This window comes from Tauraco erythrolophus, chromosome 4 (genome assembly GCF_009769465.1).
Source record: "Tauraco erythrolophus isolate bTauEry1 chromosome 4, bTauEry1.pri, whole genome shotgun sequence".
Lineage (NCBI taxonomy): Eukaryota > Metazoa > Chordata > Aves > Musophagiformes > Musophagidae > Tauraco > Tauraco erythrolophus.
The window spans coordinates 36,893,064-36,912,796 of NC_141468.1; the positions used below are offsets into that span (position 1 = coordinate 36,893,064).

The following is a 19,733-nucleotide window of genomic DNA, read 5'->3' on the forward strand; positions in this document are numbered from 1 at the left end:
GGGCATGGAGCACGGGGAGGCGGATCCGCCGCGGCCCGAGCAGAAGGCAGGGAGGAGGAGGAGGATGATTTCGGCTACGGGCTCTTCCCGGACCGGAACAAGAAGCCGCAAAGCTTCCTGGTCCGCAGCCTCTTCACCTTCCACAACAAGTGCCAGCTGATGCTGAGGATGACCCTGGACACGGAGTAAGCGCTTCCCCGTCTCCCGGCGGGCCCAGGCCCGGCCCTGGTGCAGCGGAGGGCGCCCCGGGTGGGACCGGGGACACCCGTGTCCCCCGCTGGCACGGCCTGCCGTCGCTTGCCGCGGTGACCTGGAGCCGCGGGGTCTCGGGGCGGGAGCTGCTGTCCCTGCGCTGCCGCTGTGCCGCGCTCCCCACCCCCCTCCCCCCGAGAGCGGCCAGACGGGGCCCGAGCAGGGGGCGGGGTGGAACTGCTGCTTGATAAACACGGTGATTTTTGGTTAAGACAAAGAAATACAGTCTCAAAAGTGACTGTGTGCTTTTTTTTTTCCTATTTCTTTCTCTTGAAAATTTGAGAGGATTTGTCAATTTCTGGTTCCATTTGTGCTCTTTTCACTACGTAATGTTGGCTGTGAATGTTACTGAAAACGGTGGTCACTATAGGCTACTCTCTTTATGTCTACTACTACAAAATAATGTCGGAAGTGGCTTGATTCCTGAATACCTTTGCATATATCGTGATTCTATATCGCTTTACATACCTTGAGCTGTAATGCAACAGATGCCAGTTGCATTGCATGTGTAGTGCTTTTCCTTTTCTTCTTTTTTTTTCCTTGACTGTCTTTATATTTTCATTATGAATGACTTTCAAAACTTTTGTCTAGAGAAATTGATTGCAGCAATGTTTTTCTAGATCCATATGCTCAACTTCTTCTTGAGGCTATGAAGCAGTCTGGTTGGTATGTAAACTAATTTGTCTTTTTTCTGTGTTGTAACATCAGTGCTATATGGAGTTACTGGTCTTTTTCAAATTTTTCGCTATAACTTTGTTTGTTTGGGCCTTTCAGCACTGTCTTCAATGACCGGCACTTTTCTTGTGAAAACTGTGACGGCTGTGTCAGTGGAGGTTTTGATTCTGCCACATCTCAGGTAGGCACTGGACATCGTCCCACTTGCAAAGGACCACAGTTTGGGTTTTTTAGTGTTTTTTTTACTTAAGCCTACTAATGTTTGTATCAGAGTTTAAAGTCATGAAAATAAGATAAATGAAAGATGTTCCATGCTATTGGAAACTAGTACACTGCAGAATGATGAGGCTGTGAATGCTGAAAACCACTGATCTAAAAGTCTAAATGCTGTAGGTGATGAGTGCTAGGTCTTTGAGAAATAAGGGAGTCGGGGGGGAAACTTGGTGAAAGGGACTACCTATATTTCTTCTTCTACAGATTGTTCTGTGTCAGAACAACATTCGTCACCAATCCCATATGAAACCGAGTGGTCACACATGAATTGATTCATGCCTTGATCACTGTCGTGCACATGTCGACTGGTTTAAAAATGTCAAGCACTTAGCATGTTCAGAGGTAAGTTAAAATGCTTGCTAACATTGTCATTATATTAATTACTCCTTGTTATTAGGGATGTTTAGTGTTTAAATAGGCACGCTGTTACACAGACTTCATGTGGTTTAATGCCGTTAATTGCATTTTGTCCTTTCTGTCAAAGTCACCCTAGACAGTTTCATTCAGAAAACAAATAGTTAGTTTTCACAAATTTTAATAAATCAGGGTCATACTAAGTAGAATGTGGTTGCTGTGAGTGTAACCATAACAAGAGGTGATTATTAATAAATGAGAGTGTGGGTGGTTAGGCCGATCTGGCAACTATACCCTACACAGTCCCCTCTCACCCTCCCACACCTCAGGGATGAGGGAGAGAATCAAAGAGGAAAAAGAGAAGAGACCCGAGGGTTGAGATAAGAACAGTTTACTACTACCGCTACCAATATATATATATACAGATATGTACAAGGATAAACATATGCAAACGAGTGATGTACGGTGTAATTGCTCACCACCCCTTGACCGAGGCCTGTCTCGTTACGAAGCTGCAATCCCGAAACAGATAAATCCCGATACCGCAGTCCCGGACGAACAGGAGGCCCCAAGACAGAGAGAGAGAGAGAGAGAGAGAGAAAACAATCTGAGCACCCGAAAGTGAGAGTCCCGGAAGGGCAAAAGCCCTCACTTTTATACTGGGCATGACGCTGCATGATATGTAATACTAATTGGCCAGTTTGGCCCTCAGTCTTAAGTTCAGGCATAAATCGTAAGGAGAGTCGTGGACCCCTTGTCCCAGCTATGCTCCCCCCTTATCCTGTTGTGCTCCTGCACACTGGCAAGAACCCGGCAGACTGAAAAGTCCTTGAGACGTCAGTGCCAGCTATAAACATCAGTGCACTATCAGCATTCTTCTCAGAGCGAGCCTCTGAGTAAAACCAAAACACGGAGCTCTTCTAGCTGCTAAAAAGAGGAGCTAACTCTGTCCCAGCTAAAACCAGGACAGAGAGTAGTTGGAGATGAACACAAATTCACACATTAATCAAATGCTTATAGAGTTCTTTTTCTCCCCTGCCAATCTTGGTATGTTGGGTAGTTGTCACAGTAGTGTGGTAACCTTATTTTTTTTTTTAGACTTTTTTGGTTAATAACAAACTTATCTTTTCCTGTAATACATATTTTTCATTAATTGTCACGTTGCTCATAGTGCATTTTAGTTATGACTCCATGTCCATTTCAGAGGACATAGGAATTTGCTGCTTGAAAGGCCTTAAAAATTGATGCATTAGGAGGTGAGATTAAACTGAGAACAGGTTAGTAAAGATTCCTCTTGTGCACGAGTCGTGTGTATTCACATGCTTTTAGTTGGTTTCTGATGTAATCTATATCATTTGACCACAGAAAACCCCTTGTGATTAATAATATGAAAGTACATTCTTGTGACTGTGTGAATTAAACTGTTTCTTGAAAATATATAAAATTATATAAAAAATGTTATAGTGGCTTTGGGTTTTGTGGTTTTGTTTTGGGCTTTTTTTTTGGGGGGTATGTGTTTTTCTATTTGTTTGTTTCTAATGAGAACATATTTGATTCCAGATTTAAGATGTGCACAGGTTTCACCTATAAACAGTATATGAGGGAACTGAAATGTTGAGTTTGGTGCAGAGCAAATCAGATTTCATAAAAATTAATTTTAATTTATTATTGAATTCATATTTGATGTGGAAGAGAGTCACAGTCACATATTACCTTATCTTTTATGGGTGAAAACTTAAGGAGAGTAACCTTATGTGGTATCTGTAAATCCATTCGGCCATTCTGGATAACTGGATGGAGCGGGGAGGGTTGACCTTGACTGGCTGCAGGCATCCCACCAAGCCATTCTCTTGGTTCCCCGGCCTTAGCAAGCACAGGGATGAGAACAATAAAATTAAAAAGCTCGTGGATCAGATAAGGATATGGAGGTCACTCACCAGTTACATCATCAGCAAAATATACTTGACTTGGGGAAGATTAATTTAATTCTTGCCTGTTAATGATAGAGTAGGATAGTGAGAAATAAAACTAAAAATACATCCCCTCCCCCACTTCCCTTCTTTCCAGGCTCAACTTTGCTCTTTCGTTCCTGACTTCTAACTCATTCCCCACAAAGTGGCACAGGGAATGGGGGCTGCCATCCGTTCATAACACTTATCTCTGCTTCACCTCCTCCTCATGCTGTTCCTTTGCTCCAGTGTGAGGTCCTCCCACAGTATACAGTCCTTCATGAACTGCTCCAATGGGGGTCTTTCCCATGGGCTGCTCTTCTTCCAAGACCTGCTCCAGGTTGGATCCTTTCCATGACGTACAGGCCAGGACTGCTCCAGCAGTGTGTCCCCCATGTGCCACAGTTCCTTCCATGGGCTGCAACTTCTTTCAGGTCATGTCCATCTGCTCTGATGTGGAGTCCTCCTTGCACTGCAGCATGGATATCTGCTCCACTGTGTTCCTTCACAGCCTGCCAGGAGACAACCTGTGTCACCATGGTCTTCTTCACAAATGCCAGGGGACTCTCTGGTCTGAGATTCTTCGCTGATCTTAATGTCTGTGGGGCTGTTTATCTCATGTTTTTCTCACTCTTGCCATGTAGTGGTTTTTATCCTTTCTTATGTCATCACTGGCATCGCTGATGGCTTCAGCTTTGACAAATAACAAGTCGGTTTTAGAACCAGCTGAAGCTGACTCTGTCTCACATGGGGGCAGCCCCTTGTCCCATCTCACAGAAGCCATCCTGGCGGTCCCCTGTGCTGGGTTTATGTGATGAGCTTTTGGTAGCAGGGGAGGGACTGCAGAAATGGCCCTTGTTAAGTAACTGTGAAAAAACTTCCTGAGCTCCAAAACCAGTTGGATCGCCTGTGGCCAGGTTGGACTCCCCCATCCCCTCAGACCAGGGCTGAGCCCAATCATCGTCTCTGTGAATGCCCTTTTAACATGAGGACAAAGGAGCCTGAACCTACTCGGACCCCTTCAGTGAAGAGAGGGAGAGGTGGGGGCCTGGCTCCTTGGCGGGAGGCTGCCCACGCTGGGCTACCACTGCCCAGCTGGAGATGGCCACAGCAGTGCGGCTTGGAGAGCTCCGAAGCGCCCGGCTGCCGAGGCACTCACTGGGTGGAGTTCATCCTGCTGGGGCTGCCAAGGTTTGTCAAGGCCCGGCACGGCTGCAATGGAGAGAGGAACGAGACCTGAGAGAAACAGCCACGCAGACACCAGAACAGTGAAGATGGAGCGGGAGGAGGTGTGCCAGAGCTGGGATTCCCCTGCTGCCCGTGGTGAGATCGGTAGCAGCCCCCCCTGTCACCTGTGGAGATTAACGGTGAGCTGTTGGAGAGCCCCACGCTGGAGCAGAGGTGCCGTGGCCTGTAAGAGGTTGTAAAGAATGGTCTCCGTAGGCTGCTGGAGGTGATGACGAGCTGGAGAGACATCTGAAGCCCGTGGATGAACCTCACACCGGAGCAGATGGCAGCTCCCTAAGAAGCCATGACTCTGTGGGGGAGAAGCCTGCGCTGAAGCAATCTGATGGATAAGAATTTCATCCTGCGGGGAAGGACTCACATTGGAGAATCTGTAGACTGTCCATGAGGAGGGGATCCACTGGAGCGGGGGAAAAGAGTGAAAGGAGTCCTCCTCCTTGAGAAAGGAGGGGCAGAAAACAATGTGTGACAAACTGACCTGCAACTTCCCATTGTCATCCTGTCTGAATGAACTATTAATGAATTAAACTGATTTGTCCTTAAACTAAGTCTGTTTTGCCCGGGGCCATGGTTTGTGGGTGATCTCCTCTCAGTTCTTATCTCGACTTTCAGGCCTTTTGTTACATTTTTCTCCTCTCCACGTCATGGAGGAGGAGTGAGCGAGCGACCTCGTGGTGGCTTTAGCTGCCAACATAAACCATGATGGCCCTTTGCTGCCAACATCTTGTCATGTAAACTCAATACAATAATTCAGAATTACTAGCTATCATCTATTTTTTTTTTAATCTAAGCACAGTGCAGAATAAAACATGTAAGCCTCAAACATAAAATTAGAGAATATATGTAAAACAAGATTGTGCTTGTTCTTGCTCTTGTTGAGCTTATTTGTTGTTTCAGGTCTTTTGATACTTGTTTTATTATATGGTGTTTACAGTTTCTATTGTCAGCTTTTTAATTCTTAGATTTCATAATTTCCATGTGTTTATTCTCACTCTGGTACTTAATTATAGGAAATCTAGTTTTAGTTATATTTCCTAACGAAGAGGTTAGAGTGTGGAACAGTTGGCAGACAAAAGAAATTACAATGTACAGGATGAGACAGTTAACAAGCTAAAACACACATACTCATTTCAATGTGGCTTTTCCTAAAGCAGATGGGTTACTGCTCTTCTGGGTATTGCAGCTCTAGTCTGTGGAAGGTATCTGCCTTTCCTCCTGACTCTTGTATCAGCTTCTGATGTCGATTGGAGAGAATATTACCTTCCATGCTCTTTCAGCAGTTCATGTATATGTGTGTGTGTTTATGTGTGTGTGTATATATATATGTATAAACCAATTTTTTCTGCTCATTCATTTAAGATTTGGGAATACGTGAGACTTGGTCCCTGGAGAAACTTATAGGTTCTATAGTAATACTTTGCAGTTTATTGAGGCTGAGCATGGATATAAAGACTAATATGTACTTAATAAGTAGAAGTGGCCCTGGGAATATTCTCTGCAAGCAGTCATCACAAAGATACTGAAGAAAAATATCTGTTACAGCTTTTTTGACTTAGGTTTTTTCATGTGTTTCTCTGATCATGTGGCTTTTTTTTTCTCAATAGATTCGAGCTGCTAATCTCAGTGGAGACTGTACACTGATGAATGAAATAGCCAGGTTTAAATTTGGATTAAAAGGACACCATCAGGTAAAGACTGTAGATGTTAAAGTCTACTGATTTGTTATGAGCCATCTTTACCTACTTGATCTCAGCCTTGTACACTTTCTTAGCTGAAAACATCAGAGAAAGAAGTAGATGCTATGGCTTTGCTTTTTTCTCTTAACTAACCTTTAATAACCTTTAATGATTCATGATGGTTTTTTTCCACCTTGTTATTTTTGTTAGGGTGAAATTACTGAATGCTTAGTCACATCATAGAGCATTACCACTGATAATGAATGATTAATAAGAAACGAACAAAAAACAGGGTTTGCAGGAAATATGAGGGGAATACCTTACACACTGTAAGTGAGTAAAACTCTAAAAAGTCTTTGAAAATGGGAGGAAGGAGAATGACAAAGGTTCTAAATAACCAAGTGCATTAAGTCTTACAGAAATTATATTTTTGATAGTAGTGAAGACTATGGGTTGAGTCCCAAGTTATTAGAGTGGCAGCTAGCTTGTAGCTGGAGATGTTTACATCTTTTTTATCTTTTAGTAGACAGACTAGGTAAGCAAAAGTTACTATAAAGAGAGGTATCAAAATGAAGTTCGGTAAAGGAGTCGTTTCTTTATGTTTTATAGCTTTTCAACTGAAAAAGTACTAACTGGTATTTATGTCTGTTTCTTTCTGATGTATTTTCTCTTGTGTGCAAGTCAAGTTGTACAAATACTTGATACCTACAACAAATGCCAAATTGTATTTTAATTCCTGTTCTAAGGAATGTCTTTTACTGATCTAAGGGTTTATTTGCACATGGAAAACTGAAACACATAGTTAACATAGGATGGAACAAAAGTGTACTTTAATGCTTGTTACAGGCAGTGTTTGGCTCTTCTGTGATACAAAATAATTGCATGTGCAATAGGAGTTAATACTTTACAAAACCTGGAAAAAAGTATTTATACTAATAATGACAGTTTGTTTTTTTGTTTGTTTTTTTTTTTATTTAATTCCCACTTTAGACTTGTGTACGAGACAGAGCAATTCGTTCCATTCTGGCTGTTAGAAAAATTAGCAAAGAAACGGCAGAAAAAGCTGTGGATGAAGTTTTTGATGCCTGCTTCAATGATCTGGAACCTTTTGGAAGAATCCCGCACAGTAAAGCAGATGCAAAACGTGCTTACAGAGACTTTCAGAACAGAGATCGCTATAATGCTAATTTGTAAAGAAAAAAAATGTGAAAAATTATCTTAGTGTCTGGTTGTTCTGTAACATCTGGAGTTACAGTCAGCGCACATAGTGTTGGTGGAAAGGTCAATTCTATCAAATGTATCAATTTTGTAAACTTTTTCCAGGAGCCAACTTCCATGGAAGTAAACAAAGTAAACAAACAAGGCTAAAAACTGAGTTTCCTCACCTGTTATTCCAGCAAGATAATTTAGTACACCAAATAACTTGTCAAATAATTTCAATACACGTTTAATTCTACTTGGTCTGACTAGGACTTAGTTTCTAGAAGTTTTGTTGTTATATAATAAATATTTTTGTATAATCTTTATATTTCCACCATCTTTGATACAGAGTCATGTGTATCATGATACACAGTGATGATCTTCATCACTCCATTTTAAAACACGGGCACCTGAACTACAGCTCTTAGGTCTCAATTTAATGACTATGGCTAAAGCCAAAATGTAATAAACTAACATTTGGTTTTGAGCACCTTCTGAAATTCTTGGAATTCCTGCTCATCTAATGTTAACTTTACAGATACATAAAACCCTTTGGCTTTTTACAAATTTGACAGTTCTGCTTACCAGATCAAACCTACAAGCTAGATAAGTGTTGGTGAGAGTCTGTCCACCAGGTTGAGCTTTGTTCAAAGTATTGGTGTAGCTTATGGTCTTCTTCCTGTACTTGTTAAGGGTAAGTCCGTCTGAGGAATGCAAGCTGCTAGCTTCATCCCAAGTCTGAGAGAAGCTGTCTCATTCCTCCGTTATTTCCAAATATAAGGTATTATAATTGTTTTCATGGATGCAAGAGAACCATGTTTTCTTCTCTTTCTTTAAATTAAAGATGCGATTCAACCACAGGTACAGTTCACTGACACAATGGAAATGTGGGTCCCCAGTCAGAGGTTTGTAGGCATAGCAACTGTAACAGTTACTGGATCCAGACTTCAGTGGGAAATTAGTTCCACAAAAGATGAAATGGTGCCCTGATTGTTACTGTTTGATACAAAGTGCAAAACATTTTAGACAGGCTTTTAACTTCATAGGATGTCAAGATCTGAGTAGTGGTGTTGATGTCAGTTTTCCTGTGTGAAGTTGTTCACAGCTGCAGAAGCATAGAATTGCTGAGGTGGGAAGGGACCTCTGGAGATACTGCTGACTGTTTCGAGCACACTACACAGAGAAGGGTCAACTAAAGCATGTTACTGAGGAACGTGTCTAGTTGGGTTTTGAATATCTTCAAGGACAGAGACTCTACAGCCTCTCAGGATAACCTGTTCCCATGTTTGATTGCCCTTGCAGGTTTGTTTGGGTTTTTTTCTTCCTTGTGTGTAAATGGAGTATCCTGTGTTTCACTTTGTGCCAATTTCCTCTTGTCCTTTCCTTGACTACCACTGAGAAGACTGGCTCAGTCTTCTCTACTTCTGCCCTGGCCCCATCAGGTATTTATGCATATTGATAAGATCTCCCTGAACTTTCTCTTCTCTAGGCTGAAGAGTCCCAGGTCTTAGTCTGTCTTTGTAGGTCACATGTTCTGGTCCGTTTATCATCTTCGTGGCATTTTGCTGGACTCACTTTGCTACGTCCATGTCTGCCTTGTACTGGGAAGCCCAGAACTGGACCAAGCACTCCTGATGTCTCACCAGCACTGAGCAGAGTGGAAAATCACCTCCCTCAACCTGCAGGCAACACTCTTCCTAATGCAGCTCAGGAGGCTGTTGGCCTTGTTTGCTGCAAGGCTGTGCTGCTTGCTTACAGGTTGGTGTACACCAGCACTGCCAGGGCCTTTTCTGCCAAGCTTCTTTCCAGCTAGCTGGTCAGTCTATGTTGGGTACTGGGACCTGTGGTTGTTCCTCCTCAGGTGAAAAGTTGGCATATCCCTTTGAATTTAATGGAGTTCCTCTCTGCCGTGTCGAGGTCTCTCTGAATGGCAGCACAAACCTCTGATGTACCAACCACTTCACCCAGTGTTGTGTTGTCTGCAAACTTGGAGAAGTTGCACTACTCCAGTCTTCTAAGTTGTTAATGAACAGGTTAAAAAAGCATTGGCCCTGATACTGAAACCTGGGGCACATCACTAATGCCTGGCCTTACTGTGTGTAAGCCCCAAACATGGTTAAAGAATCAACGTGGGCTTGGGAACATCTCAGCTAGATCATTTGCATACGTGTACTCTGAAGATTTAAAAAGTTTGGAAATATCGATGATGTGAATTGTTCTACTCACTTACCTTAAGTATCAGAAAACCATTCCAGGCACATTTAATTTGTTGCTGTAGGTGTAATGACAGGTCGAGTACCTGGAACTTGGGCCCTAATCACAAGAGTCTGCCAATCACGTTTTGTTCACGTTGAATTCAGTCAGGCAAAAAACCTCTCTGCTCTGCTACTTGTTGAGTTAAAACTACCTGGAAATAGCAGTAGAATGCCACCTGGATAGGCTTAGCATGTAAGGTCGCCGTGCAAACTTGCAGTTTGATCCAAGCTCAGGCTTAATCACTTGGAAAAATAGCTGCAGACATACAGGCATTTTATTTGTTCTGTGGTCATTGTAAAATGCAAAAGCAGTCTCGGGAGACCTGGACACCCAGGTCCTGCAGCCCAGGTTCTCACTCACCCCGCTCCCAAGAGAATGTCCCTATCACAGGGCCACAATTTTATGGTTCTGTTCTTGCTTTCTTTGGTGCTGTGCATTTTGCTTTCCTCAGTTCTGTCTCCCAACAAGATCTGGAAAGAAAGCGAGGAAAATTGGATGAGAGTGGAAGTGTATTGTGGAGTAAGTATATTGGGAGAGGGAATTTAGTCATGATACAAGGTTGAACAGTTATAAAATTGTCATGATTAATTTAAATAGGAAATTAGAAGATGGCATATAAGCATCAGAAGAGTAAAGGTATTCTAAATGAGATAGAGGACAAGGAACATGCATTGTTCCTAATGGTGGTGTGGTTTAACCCGGCCGATACCTAAATGCTACTTGCCCGCTCTCCCCGCCCCAACCTGCGGAATGAGGGAGAGAATTAAAGGCAAAAAAGGAAGGAGGCTCATAGGTTGAGATGAGAACAATTTAATAATTGAAACAAAACAAAATTAAAAGTAATAATGATTAAAATAGTAATAACAATATACAAAAATATATATATAATTATAATAATATATACGAACAAGTCATTCACAGTGTAATTGCTCACCACCTGGTGACCAACACCTGTCCCTTCCCAACAAGTGATCCCGAAACTGCGATCCTGGAAGGGCAAGAGGCCTGAAAAGAGAGATCTGAAAAGAGAGCAAGAGAGAGCAAGAGAACTCCGAGAGTTTGAGAGAGACGGAGAGTCAAACCTCTCGGCCCACCCTCATCTATATACTGGGCATGATGTTGCCTGATATGGAATATTCCATTGGACCTCAATCCTAAATTTAAGTTAAAATCCTAAATTAGGAGTTGTGGGCGCTTTGTCCTGGCCATGTTGCCCCCAGCCTGTTGTGCTCCTGCACACTAGGAAAACATGGGAAGCTGAAAAGTCCTCATCTCAGCACAAACTGTAAATACCAGTGCGCTCCCAACATTATTCTCATAACAAATCCCATACTAAATCCAAAACGCAGCGCTATTCTAGCTACTGAAAAGAAAACTAACTCTGTCCCAGCCCAACCCAGGACAAACGGTGATGAAAATTTAGGGAAAAGGCTGATCCCAGAATGAGAAACATTAAAAAATCCTTTAGTTCTCCAAAAAAGATGAATTGAAACTAGACTACTGTGTGTGCACTTTTATTTGCATTTTATTTCTGCTGTAGCAATCCTGTATTTCAGGATTTCTCCTGATCATTGGCAAAGTTTGTAAAGGAAAGAGATATTCTGCCTCTTTTATTCTCCCCACTCCTGAAGATGGATAACTGTGGTTTCCAGTTTTTCGCTGTCCTCCCCTGCAGCACTGGGAGGCTGCAGTGATAGCCTGAATAAGGTTATGTTAGAATGAGCTGATGGATTTGAGAACTTAAACCCTTTTAGTGCCACCTTGGTGTATTTTACTCACATGTTCAGGATTAAACTAATCACCGAATTTGGCATCAGAAAGGAAATTTTCCTTGATTAATTTGATAGGGGTGACTGATACTTTTTCCTTACTCTGTAGTATCAAGACAGAAGCAATGCTCTGAAGGCTTGAAGAAGTATGTTAGTTACTGTAGCTGTCCTACTGAAGGAATGAGAAACTGGATAAAATGTGGATAGGGAAGCGGTTAGATTAAAGGGCTAGCTAAGGTCTGCACCAGTCATGTGTGGTGTTGAGTGAAAGAAGATGTTCACATGTAACAATATATAGCATGAGTGGAACATAGCAATGCTGCTAATGGCTGGTGTCTGCATGTGTGTGTAGGTGTGAGCAGAGCAGAAGTGCCTGGAGGAGACTATAAACAGGATAAACAGTGTGATATAATATATAAGGACTTAATAAAATGCACATAATAAAAAGATGTTGATACGTTCTTTGGATTTAAGCTACTGAGCAGCTGAACGCTATTTTGTGCTGTGCAGGCACTAGAGCATAGCTTTGTGTTTGCAGTCTGCTATTACTGCTCTGAATGAAGAGTCCTGCGTGACAAGTCCAGTGCTGAGCTGAGCTGTGACAGTGGCAAGGCTGCGTGAGTCTGGTCCTCAGAAATAACATCTGATATGGGCTCTGAAGCAGGCGATTACGGCTGTGCAGGAAGAGCCACCCTGCGCACTGGGGTGTTAGCAGGGAGCCCATAGTGACCACTGGGACAGAGTGGCTGGTGAGAAAAGCAGACCTGGAAGGAGCAGCCATGGGAAAGCTTTTCTGGCTTCAGTCCTTTATGCCCTGAATTGATGCTCTTCTGGTTGTCTCTGGTGATGGAGGACCAGGCACGATGATCAGTGTTGCCTTCTCCTGTTCTGTGTCCCTATATATTTTGTGACAATGGGACTGTCAGCGTATGAAGTTTTTTCAGATATGTAACTGTTAGATTTGGCTGCTGTGGAGCAGCAGACACTCTGGTGAGACTTGGGCAGAAGTGAGGCACTGAACTGCTCAGGTAAGGGAAGGTCAGGACATGCACAGATATCAAGTGCCTGGCAGACTCTAAGACTGGAACGAGACAGTACTCCCAAGTACCTCCAGAACTAGGCATCCTCTGAGGGACTCTTGTTTGAATTCAGCTTTGGGCTCCTGCAATCCACTTACTTATTTCACATGCCTGCATCCTTTGGATCTGACCGTCATTCTGTAATGTCCTCCTGAGAAGTATTCAGTCATGTAATTAGTCTCCAGTTCAATGGGCCTGTTCCTAAGGTGTCACTCAAGAACAGGCTGCATGAAGAAGGTGATAGCAAAGACAGCCACTTCCCCTGTCCCCGGAGCAGGGCCAGCAGCATGTCGCCATCTCCCAAACAGCAGCAAACACTTTGAAAAGATTCAAATGTAAGCACTCTCCTCACAAATGACAAAGCAATGCATCCAAACAGTACCTGAGAGATCTGATCAAGCCTGGGTTGTCTGAGTGGTTCTGTTCGTGTTGGACAATGGGTGGATTGCGTTTATTCCCGGGTTAGACACAATACATACCCACGTGTAACCATTGCTTCTGGGGCTAAGCATTAATGCAGATCCCTCGGACAGTTGTCTTGGAGGAAGTTATGTCTAGGCCAAGATTGCCGAAACCTGCGCTTTCAATAGTTTTGCAGAATTTCAAATGGAGATTTCATAATCTTATTGTCTTGGCGTAATTCCAACAGTGACTGACATAACCGCATGGCTGAATATCTGAACAGGAAAAAATGGATATAATACCCTACATACCTATGGAGAAAATTACACATTGAATTCTAAGCTTCCCATCTTTGATGCAATCTAGATAGACCTTCTGGGTTTTCTAAAATTCCCTGAGGATCAGAGATGCTTTGGAACAGCGTAATCTTGTGTGTTAATATTCCCTTAACCTTTACTGCTTTTCAAATCCCCATTTTAGTCAGTATGATGTATGATGCTGAGTTTTTTATAATACTTCTCACACACATTCTGGCAGATAATTCCTTCCCTTCATTGTAACTTATTAACCGAACTTCTACTTTAATGAATGTGTGTGTGTTTGTGTAGTTTGCATTTATATTGTTTTTTGACCAACATGCTGAATATACACAGTTGTCTGCTATCTGGGATAAACTTTGTCAAGTCTATTTAGAAGTGGAAAATACGGCAATAAAGATTAGAGTGTACACGCATGCAAGCTGCTGCTTCTTTTCTTTAGCATTCTTGATAGATGAACACCATCAAAATCTGGGAAAGAAAGTTTTCCAGAGACATCTGAAAGAGACACTGGTAATAAAGAGTACACTGAGCTATATAAAGGCATAACTATGTTAAAAAATGATCAATATGAAATAAAATTGCATAACCAGGAAACGTCAACTTAAGCAACAGATACAGTCCAGTTACGCTAAGTCAGATTGTAATGGCAGAACATATGCACTACGAGTCATCAGAAAGCAATCAGAAGAGTCTAATGGGCTTGTTGTCTTTCCCTGAGAAAAGAAGGGACAATAATTACATGAAACTTTGCACACAATGTTTATCAATTCGAGTAATCATTTCATTGCTTTAGGTGCAATTTTAAGCCACATCGTTTTTTCTTGTCAAAACAGAAATTAAAAAAAAAAAAAAAAAGAGTAAGAGCTCATTGCAAAGACAAAAAACATGGGAATCCATTAAGCAGCAGAGGGAGCTGAAGGAGCATGAAACAGCGTGGTGCTGTGGAAAGCCACCTGCAGACCATCACAGCTGTTGCTCAGTGTGCAGTTCAGTTTCGATTTAAATCTGTGTTTTAATCAAATTTGCATAACTCTAATGTTAAAATAGGTTTTAAATTAAACATATTTCAGTCACATTGTTCTGCTTCTGCGAAATATTTGCTTCCTTTGTAAGACCACCTCAAAACCTATTATGGAAATACTTTTGCCATCTGTGCTGGTTTTGGAGCGTGACTGTGTTTGCAGGGACAGTTAGATAAATGCTGGGGTGCATGTGGCAGACCAAAACGTCAAGCTGTAAAAACCCATCATCAGTAATCAGAGTCATGCAAATTACATTAGCTCAATTCCTTATTCCTCATGCCTAAATTTCCACTACATTTTTGTTTTGTCACTTCTGTCTGAAAGATTTTGAAAAAAAAAGAGAAAAAGAGCATCATTGTCCAAAGAGTAAAGAAATATAATTTCACAAAGGAGAGTAATTTAACAGAGAGCCTTTAGGTATTGTGTGGGGTTTTTTTCCTAGAGAAGAAACACTAGCCATGACTTACCTCACTGAATAGTTCCTTGGCAGAACTATTTTTGAAGTTTGTAATACCTAGTTCATGATTGCATGGATGTGTGCCAGTTACCGCAGGAGCTTTCACGTGTCGATTGTAGTTTTTCAAACTCTTTTAGAGAACAATAAGAATTGTAAGCAAACCCAACAAAAATCATAAATAAGCAGAAAAATCCAACTCTGATATAATGAAGAGTTCAGGAGTTTTCAGGGCGCATGCAGGAACCCTTACCTCTTGCTAGAAATGAAGAGTTCAGGATCAAGAGGTGATTATCCACCAGAACTCCACCCAAATTCACTAACCAGCATTCATCCTTTGGCTTGCCTGTAAGCCTGATCAAAAAGAAAACTAGAAAATAAAGATTTACATCATCTTTTCATTCAGTACATTTTTTTTGTTGTAATTCTTTAATGGAACGTGAGAAATTTATTCAGAGCTTGGGACAGAGTGAAACCATTGCACTCACTTTCCTTGAAAAGAAGATAGAAATAAGAAAAAGGAGGAGAAGAGCATGCACAAAGGACTCTGTGCTGGTGGGTAAGGAATCAATATGTTGAGATCTTGGTTTCAGCTCCTGCTTTTCTGAATGCTAAGTAAAAAGTATTGAAGTGCTTGCTAGATTAACGTCCATGGGTGACATCTGGACAGGGCAATGGCTGCAGAGAGAGCAGGTACCCAGTAACTTCAGTTAGTTCCCTTCCCTCCTTCCCAGTGCAAAGCCAAGCAGCCTCAAGCACACCCACCTCCCCAAAATGCTTCACAGTTGAATGGTTTTCCTTCATCTCCATTCTCATCCTGCTTTTTTCTCCTTGTTTGAGGGAGTTTCTTCTCAGTGAACACATTACACCTGTCCCTCTCTCCTCTTCAACTTTCTCCCACATGTGTGTGTGTGCGAGTAAAGGATGTCCTTTCTTCTTCTCTTTTCATTACTAGTTACCTCATCTTCCTCTCACTGTGCATCTCCAATGCACACAAGGGAGAAGGGAAATGAAATTGTACCTGGGGAACCCATCTGCTGTTACGTGTGTGAGAATGAGGGGTATTTTAACCCAATGTCTTCTTTCAATTTCTGCTTCCTAATCCCACCGCAGTGGATGATCACTTCATTCTGGTCTGGTGGGAGTTCCCAGGAGCAGACTGTGAATGAGAAAGTGAATCCCCTTCCCGCCAGTGCTGTTTATACAGAGCTTCCTTCTCACCTCTGGTCATATGCCCATGAATATGTACTGGCATGTGTATACATCTTGCCTGCTTCTCCCACACTCCTCCCACACCCTGTCTCCTACAACTGTCCTCCTTGGCTGCCCTCACGCTCCCCACATCCACGCTGAACTGTTGTCAGTGCCAGCTGATGGTCTGCCAGACTTTAGTCTCTTGATTTGAGACTCTGCTGAAATTCTTTTGGGAAACCATTTGGGAACACATTTCTTTAGCATAGGAACCGTGGCAGGGAGCAGAGATTACCAGCCAGCTCCTGCTGAAACTGAGCTGAACTCCTGGCAGGGCTGAATACTCATTTATGGGATCTGAGAAGCATTCCTGGGTATCACAGAATATATATTACCCTCAGGTTTCACGCCTGCTGCCTTAGATCTGGTACTAGGAGTAGGAGACTAATTATCTGTAGGACTGGGAATACAAGAAAAGAAGGTCACAGGCACACATTTCCATCTTGATTCCTTTTTCTGACTACTGGGTAAGAGCAGACTTAAAAGGCCAGCTCTAACATAACAGCCCCCTCCTTCTACTCTTTGGGTGTCTCCAATAGAGTGAATTTGTCTGACAGCCACTAACTGATGAGGACTGGCTATTACTTCAACTCTTTCTAATTCCCATGTACTTTTACTTTGTGCAAAAAAAAAGATATCAAGGGTGTTGCTTTCTTTCTCTTCAGAGTACCAGTAGTCTGATAGGACATTCCCTGACAGATGGGAAGTCTGAGTTCAAACCCTCTCAGACTTTTGCTTAGAGAGGAAGAAATTCTCTGTATTTCAGACATAGGGGCTCAGGAAGCCTTCCTGGGTTCACTCAATGAATCCTGGGTAGTTGAGTCCTTGATAAGAGTAGATTTTTAGGAATTGTGGTATTAACAATCCTTTTTTATTGCCTATCTCAGGTAGAAAGTGGGATTTTCTGAAGACCTTTTCCAGAAATCCACTAACACCTTCCAGACAGGCCGAGCATGTAGCTTGCACACTGCAAATATCACCATGAAGTAAGACACCTACTGCATGTGCAGTGCTACAGTCTTAAAGAGTGTGTCTTAACCTGGAAAAAAGTAAATGTCAACACTTCCTTTAATGTTTCTTTTAGATTTGACTTTAGGAAGTACTCAAAATCAGTATTATGAGATTAGGTTGCTTTTGTCTTGCCATGTTGGCCTTTGTAGATGCTTTTTGAGACATTGTCATGGTTTGATGTGGAGGGGGGGTGGTTCTGGTGGCAGGAGAGGGGTTTTGCTCCCTGCGACCTCCCTGGTTTTGGAACCGGGTTAGGCTTAGTTCTGGCCACCAGATCAGACTGCCATCCCCCTCGGGATTGAGCCAATAGGGCGCCTCTGCGAATTGCCCTATTTAAGTCAGGACAAAGGAACCAGAAAAGGTGCTTCGCCCAGGATTGAGCAGAGAAGGGAGGAGGGCACTGCCCCCGCTCCCTGGCTCCCGGCCGGGCAGCTGCCTGCGTCGGGCCGGCGCTGCCCACGGAGGATGGCGGCGGCAGAGCCAGCTGGGGAACTCGGAGGCACCCCACTCCCGGGGTGCCCACTGGGCTGAGTTCACCTGGAGAGGACTGAGATCTGAGAGAAACAGCTGCATCGACAGCAGGTCAGTGAGGATGGAGCGGGAGGAGGTGTGCCGGAGCCGAGTTTCCCCTGTGGCTGATGGTGAGATAGCAGGCGGCCCCCCTGCAACCAGGACAGCCTCGGTGGAGCAGAGACCCACTCGCAGCCCGTGGGGAGAAGATGCCTGAGCCTGAGGATGGTCGTGTTGGGGTGCACGACAAGGCAGAGAGGCATCTGGAGTCTGCGTGACGACCCACGCCGGAGCGAGTGGCTACAGCTCCCTAAGTACCCGAGACTGTGGTAAAGCCCACACTGGAGCAATCTGTGGGGAAGGATTGTTTCCAGTGGGCTGGACTCACGTTGGAGAAGTTTGTGGATTTTTCCTCGTGGGTAGGGGATCCATTGGAGCAGGGGAAAAGGGTGTAAGGACTCCTTCTCCTTTAAGAAAGAAGCAGCAGTAACAGCACGGAATGAACTGACCTGCACTCCCCCAGTCCCTGCCCCCTGTGCTGCTGGGGGGAGGCGGGTAGAGCCGGGAGGAAAAGGAAAGGGGGGGGGAAGGTGTCGGTTTTAAGATTTGGTTTTGTTTCTTTCTGTCCTCTCGAGTAATCGGGTTTTTTTTCCCTTTGTCCTTCTAAGTAATCATCAATAAACTGTTTTGCTTTGAGAAAAGCCCTGTCTGTTTTGCCCAGGACCATGGTTGGTGGGTGCTCCCTCTGTTCTTGTCTCAACCCTCAGCCCCTTTGTTTTTTTTTTCTCTCCTCTCCACTTTACTGGAGAAGGAGAGACTGTGTGAGTTTTAGTTGCTGGATCAGCCTAAAACCACGACAGACATGTTAATTGTCAACTTGCATGACATTTTTGACATAAAGAACCTAATTCTAATCCAAATGCTGACATAAAATGCAGCAGTTGTGGTCCCAGAGGCAGAGTATCTGAGGACAGATGATCTGAGGTTGTTCGAGGTGGCTAAGGCACCTGTGGGTGAACTTTAGGAGAACACTAGGATAACAGACTTTCCTACTCATAACCACCCTTCCTTGTGGTGACCCTCCTTCTTGCTTCCTCAGCATCCTTGGACATGCTCCTTATCACCTGAGAGTCTCATCAGACTGCTGCCTGCTCTCTCCATCACCACTCACCTTCAGCAGCGTGGCTGTAGCAGCTATCAGTCCACAGTCACATGTGCCTGCATCTGAGATGTCTCTTAAACTAGTGCTTACAGTAGACCTCCCTCTTGCACAATCTTCACTGTAGCACCAGAGGTGTCTATACAGTCAGGTTAACAACTGGGTAGAAGTTTTTAGGGACCTATGTTTTGTCTAAATTTCTTTTGATATGTTGTAGTCTTTTTTTTTTTTTTCAACAGACCCCTTGTCCTCTTCAGCTGTAGCCTTATAAAGCAAATTCTCAAGGAAATGGTGAAAGAAAGGATTTTGAGGGGGATTATCTATTTCTGTCCTTGTAAACTGTGCCAGTGAAAAATACCAACCCCTCTCACTGCTTGTGTTTCTCTCCTTCAGGAATTCTGCTCTCAAGATGTGAAGTCTGGCTCTCAGGCACACAGACTCTTTTATACAGCTCTGGAAGCTCTGATCAGTAAAGCACTTAAGCACTTACTTACATTTAATCATGCCATTTTTACAGACTTACCATTGTTGTCTTGTGAACCACAGTACTCAGCACCTTGAAGAACTGTACTCTAAGTGCATCAAGTGCACTTGGACTTGCTCAATGAGTTATTGGATGTATGGTCCTCTCAAAACACAAAAGCGAGGTTGTTAAATCGATGTGCCACGCTTCCTAAGTAGTATGTTAACTTCAGTGGTCTCTTTGCATTTCCATTTGAAGTGTTATTGTCTGTCTGCTGAGACTCTTCCTGCTTTATAGTAGTCATATCTTGTCCTAAAGTGAACTAGACTTTACTGTGCGTTGTTAAAAACCTTTCACAACAGAAGCTGCTGACATTCAGTGGTGAATGCTAAGATTCCTGTATGTAATTTGTC

At 43.2% G+C, this 19,733-nt stretch overlaps 1 protein-coding gene across 1 annotated transcript; it reads left to right on the forward strand.

Moving 5' to 3' along the window:
• Nucleotides 1–31: 31 nt before the first annotated feature.
• Nucleotides 32–7,853, forward strand: ATP23 (ATP23 metallopeptidase and ATP synthase assembly factor homolog). Its single transcript, XM_086610488.1, is given in 8 exon segments — nt 32–185; nt 859–918; nt 1,027–1,108; nt 1,405–1,446; nt 1,448–1,478; nt 1,481–1,542; nt 6,353–6,436; nt 7,415–7,853. Coding segments are annotated over 8 exon segments (591 nt in total). The 5' UTR covers nt 32–159; the 3' UTR covers nt 7,619–7,853.
• The last annotated feature ends 11,880 nt before the right edge of the window (nt 7,854–19,733 follow it).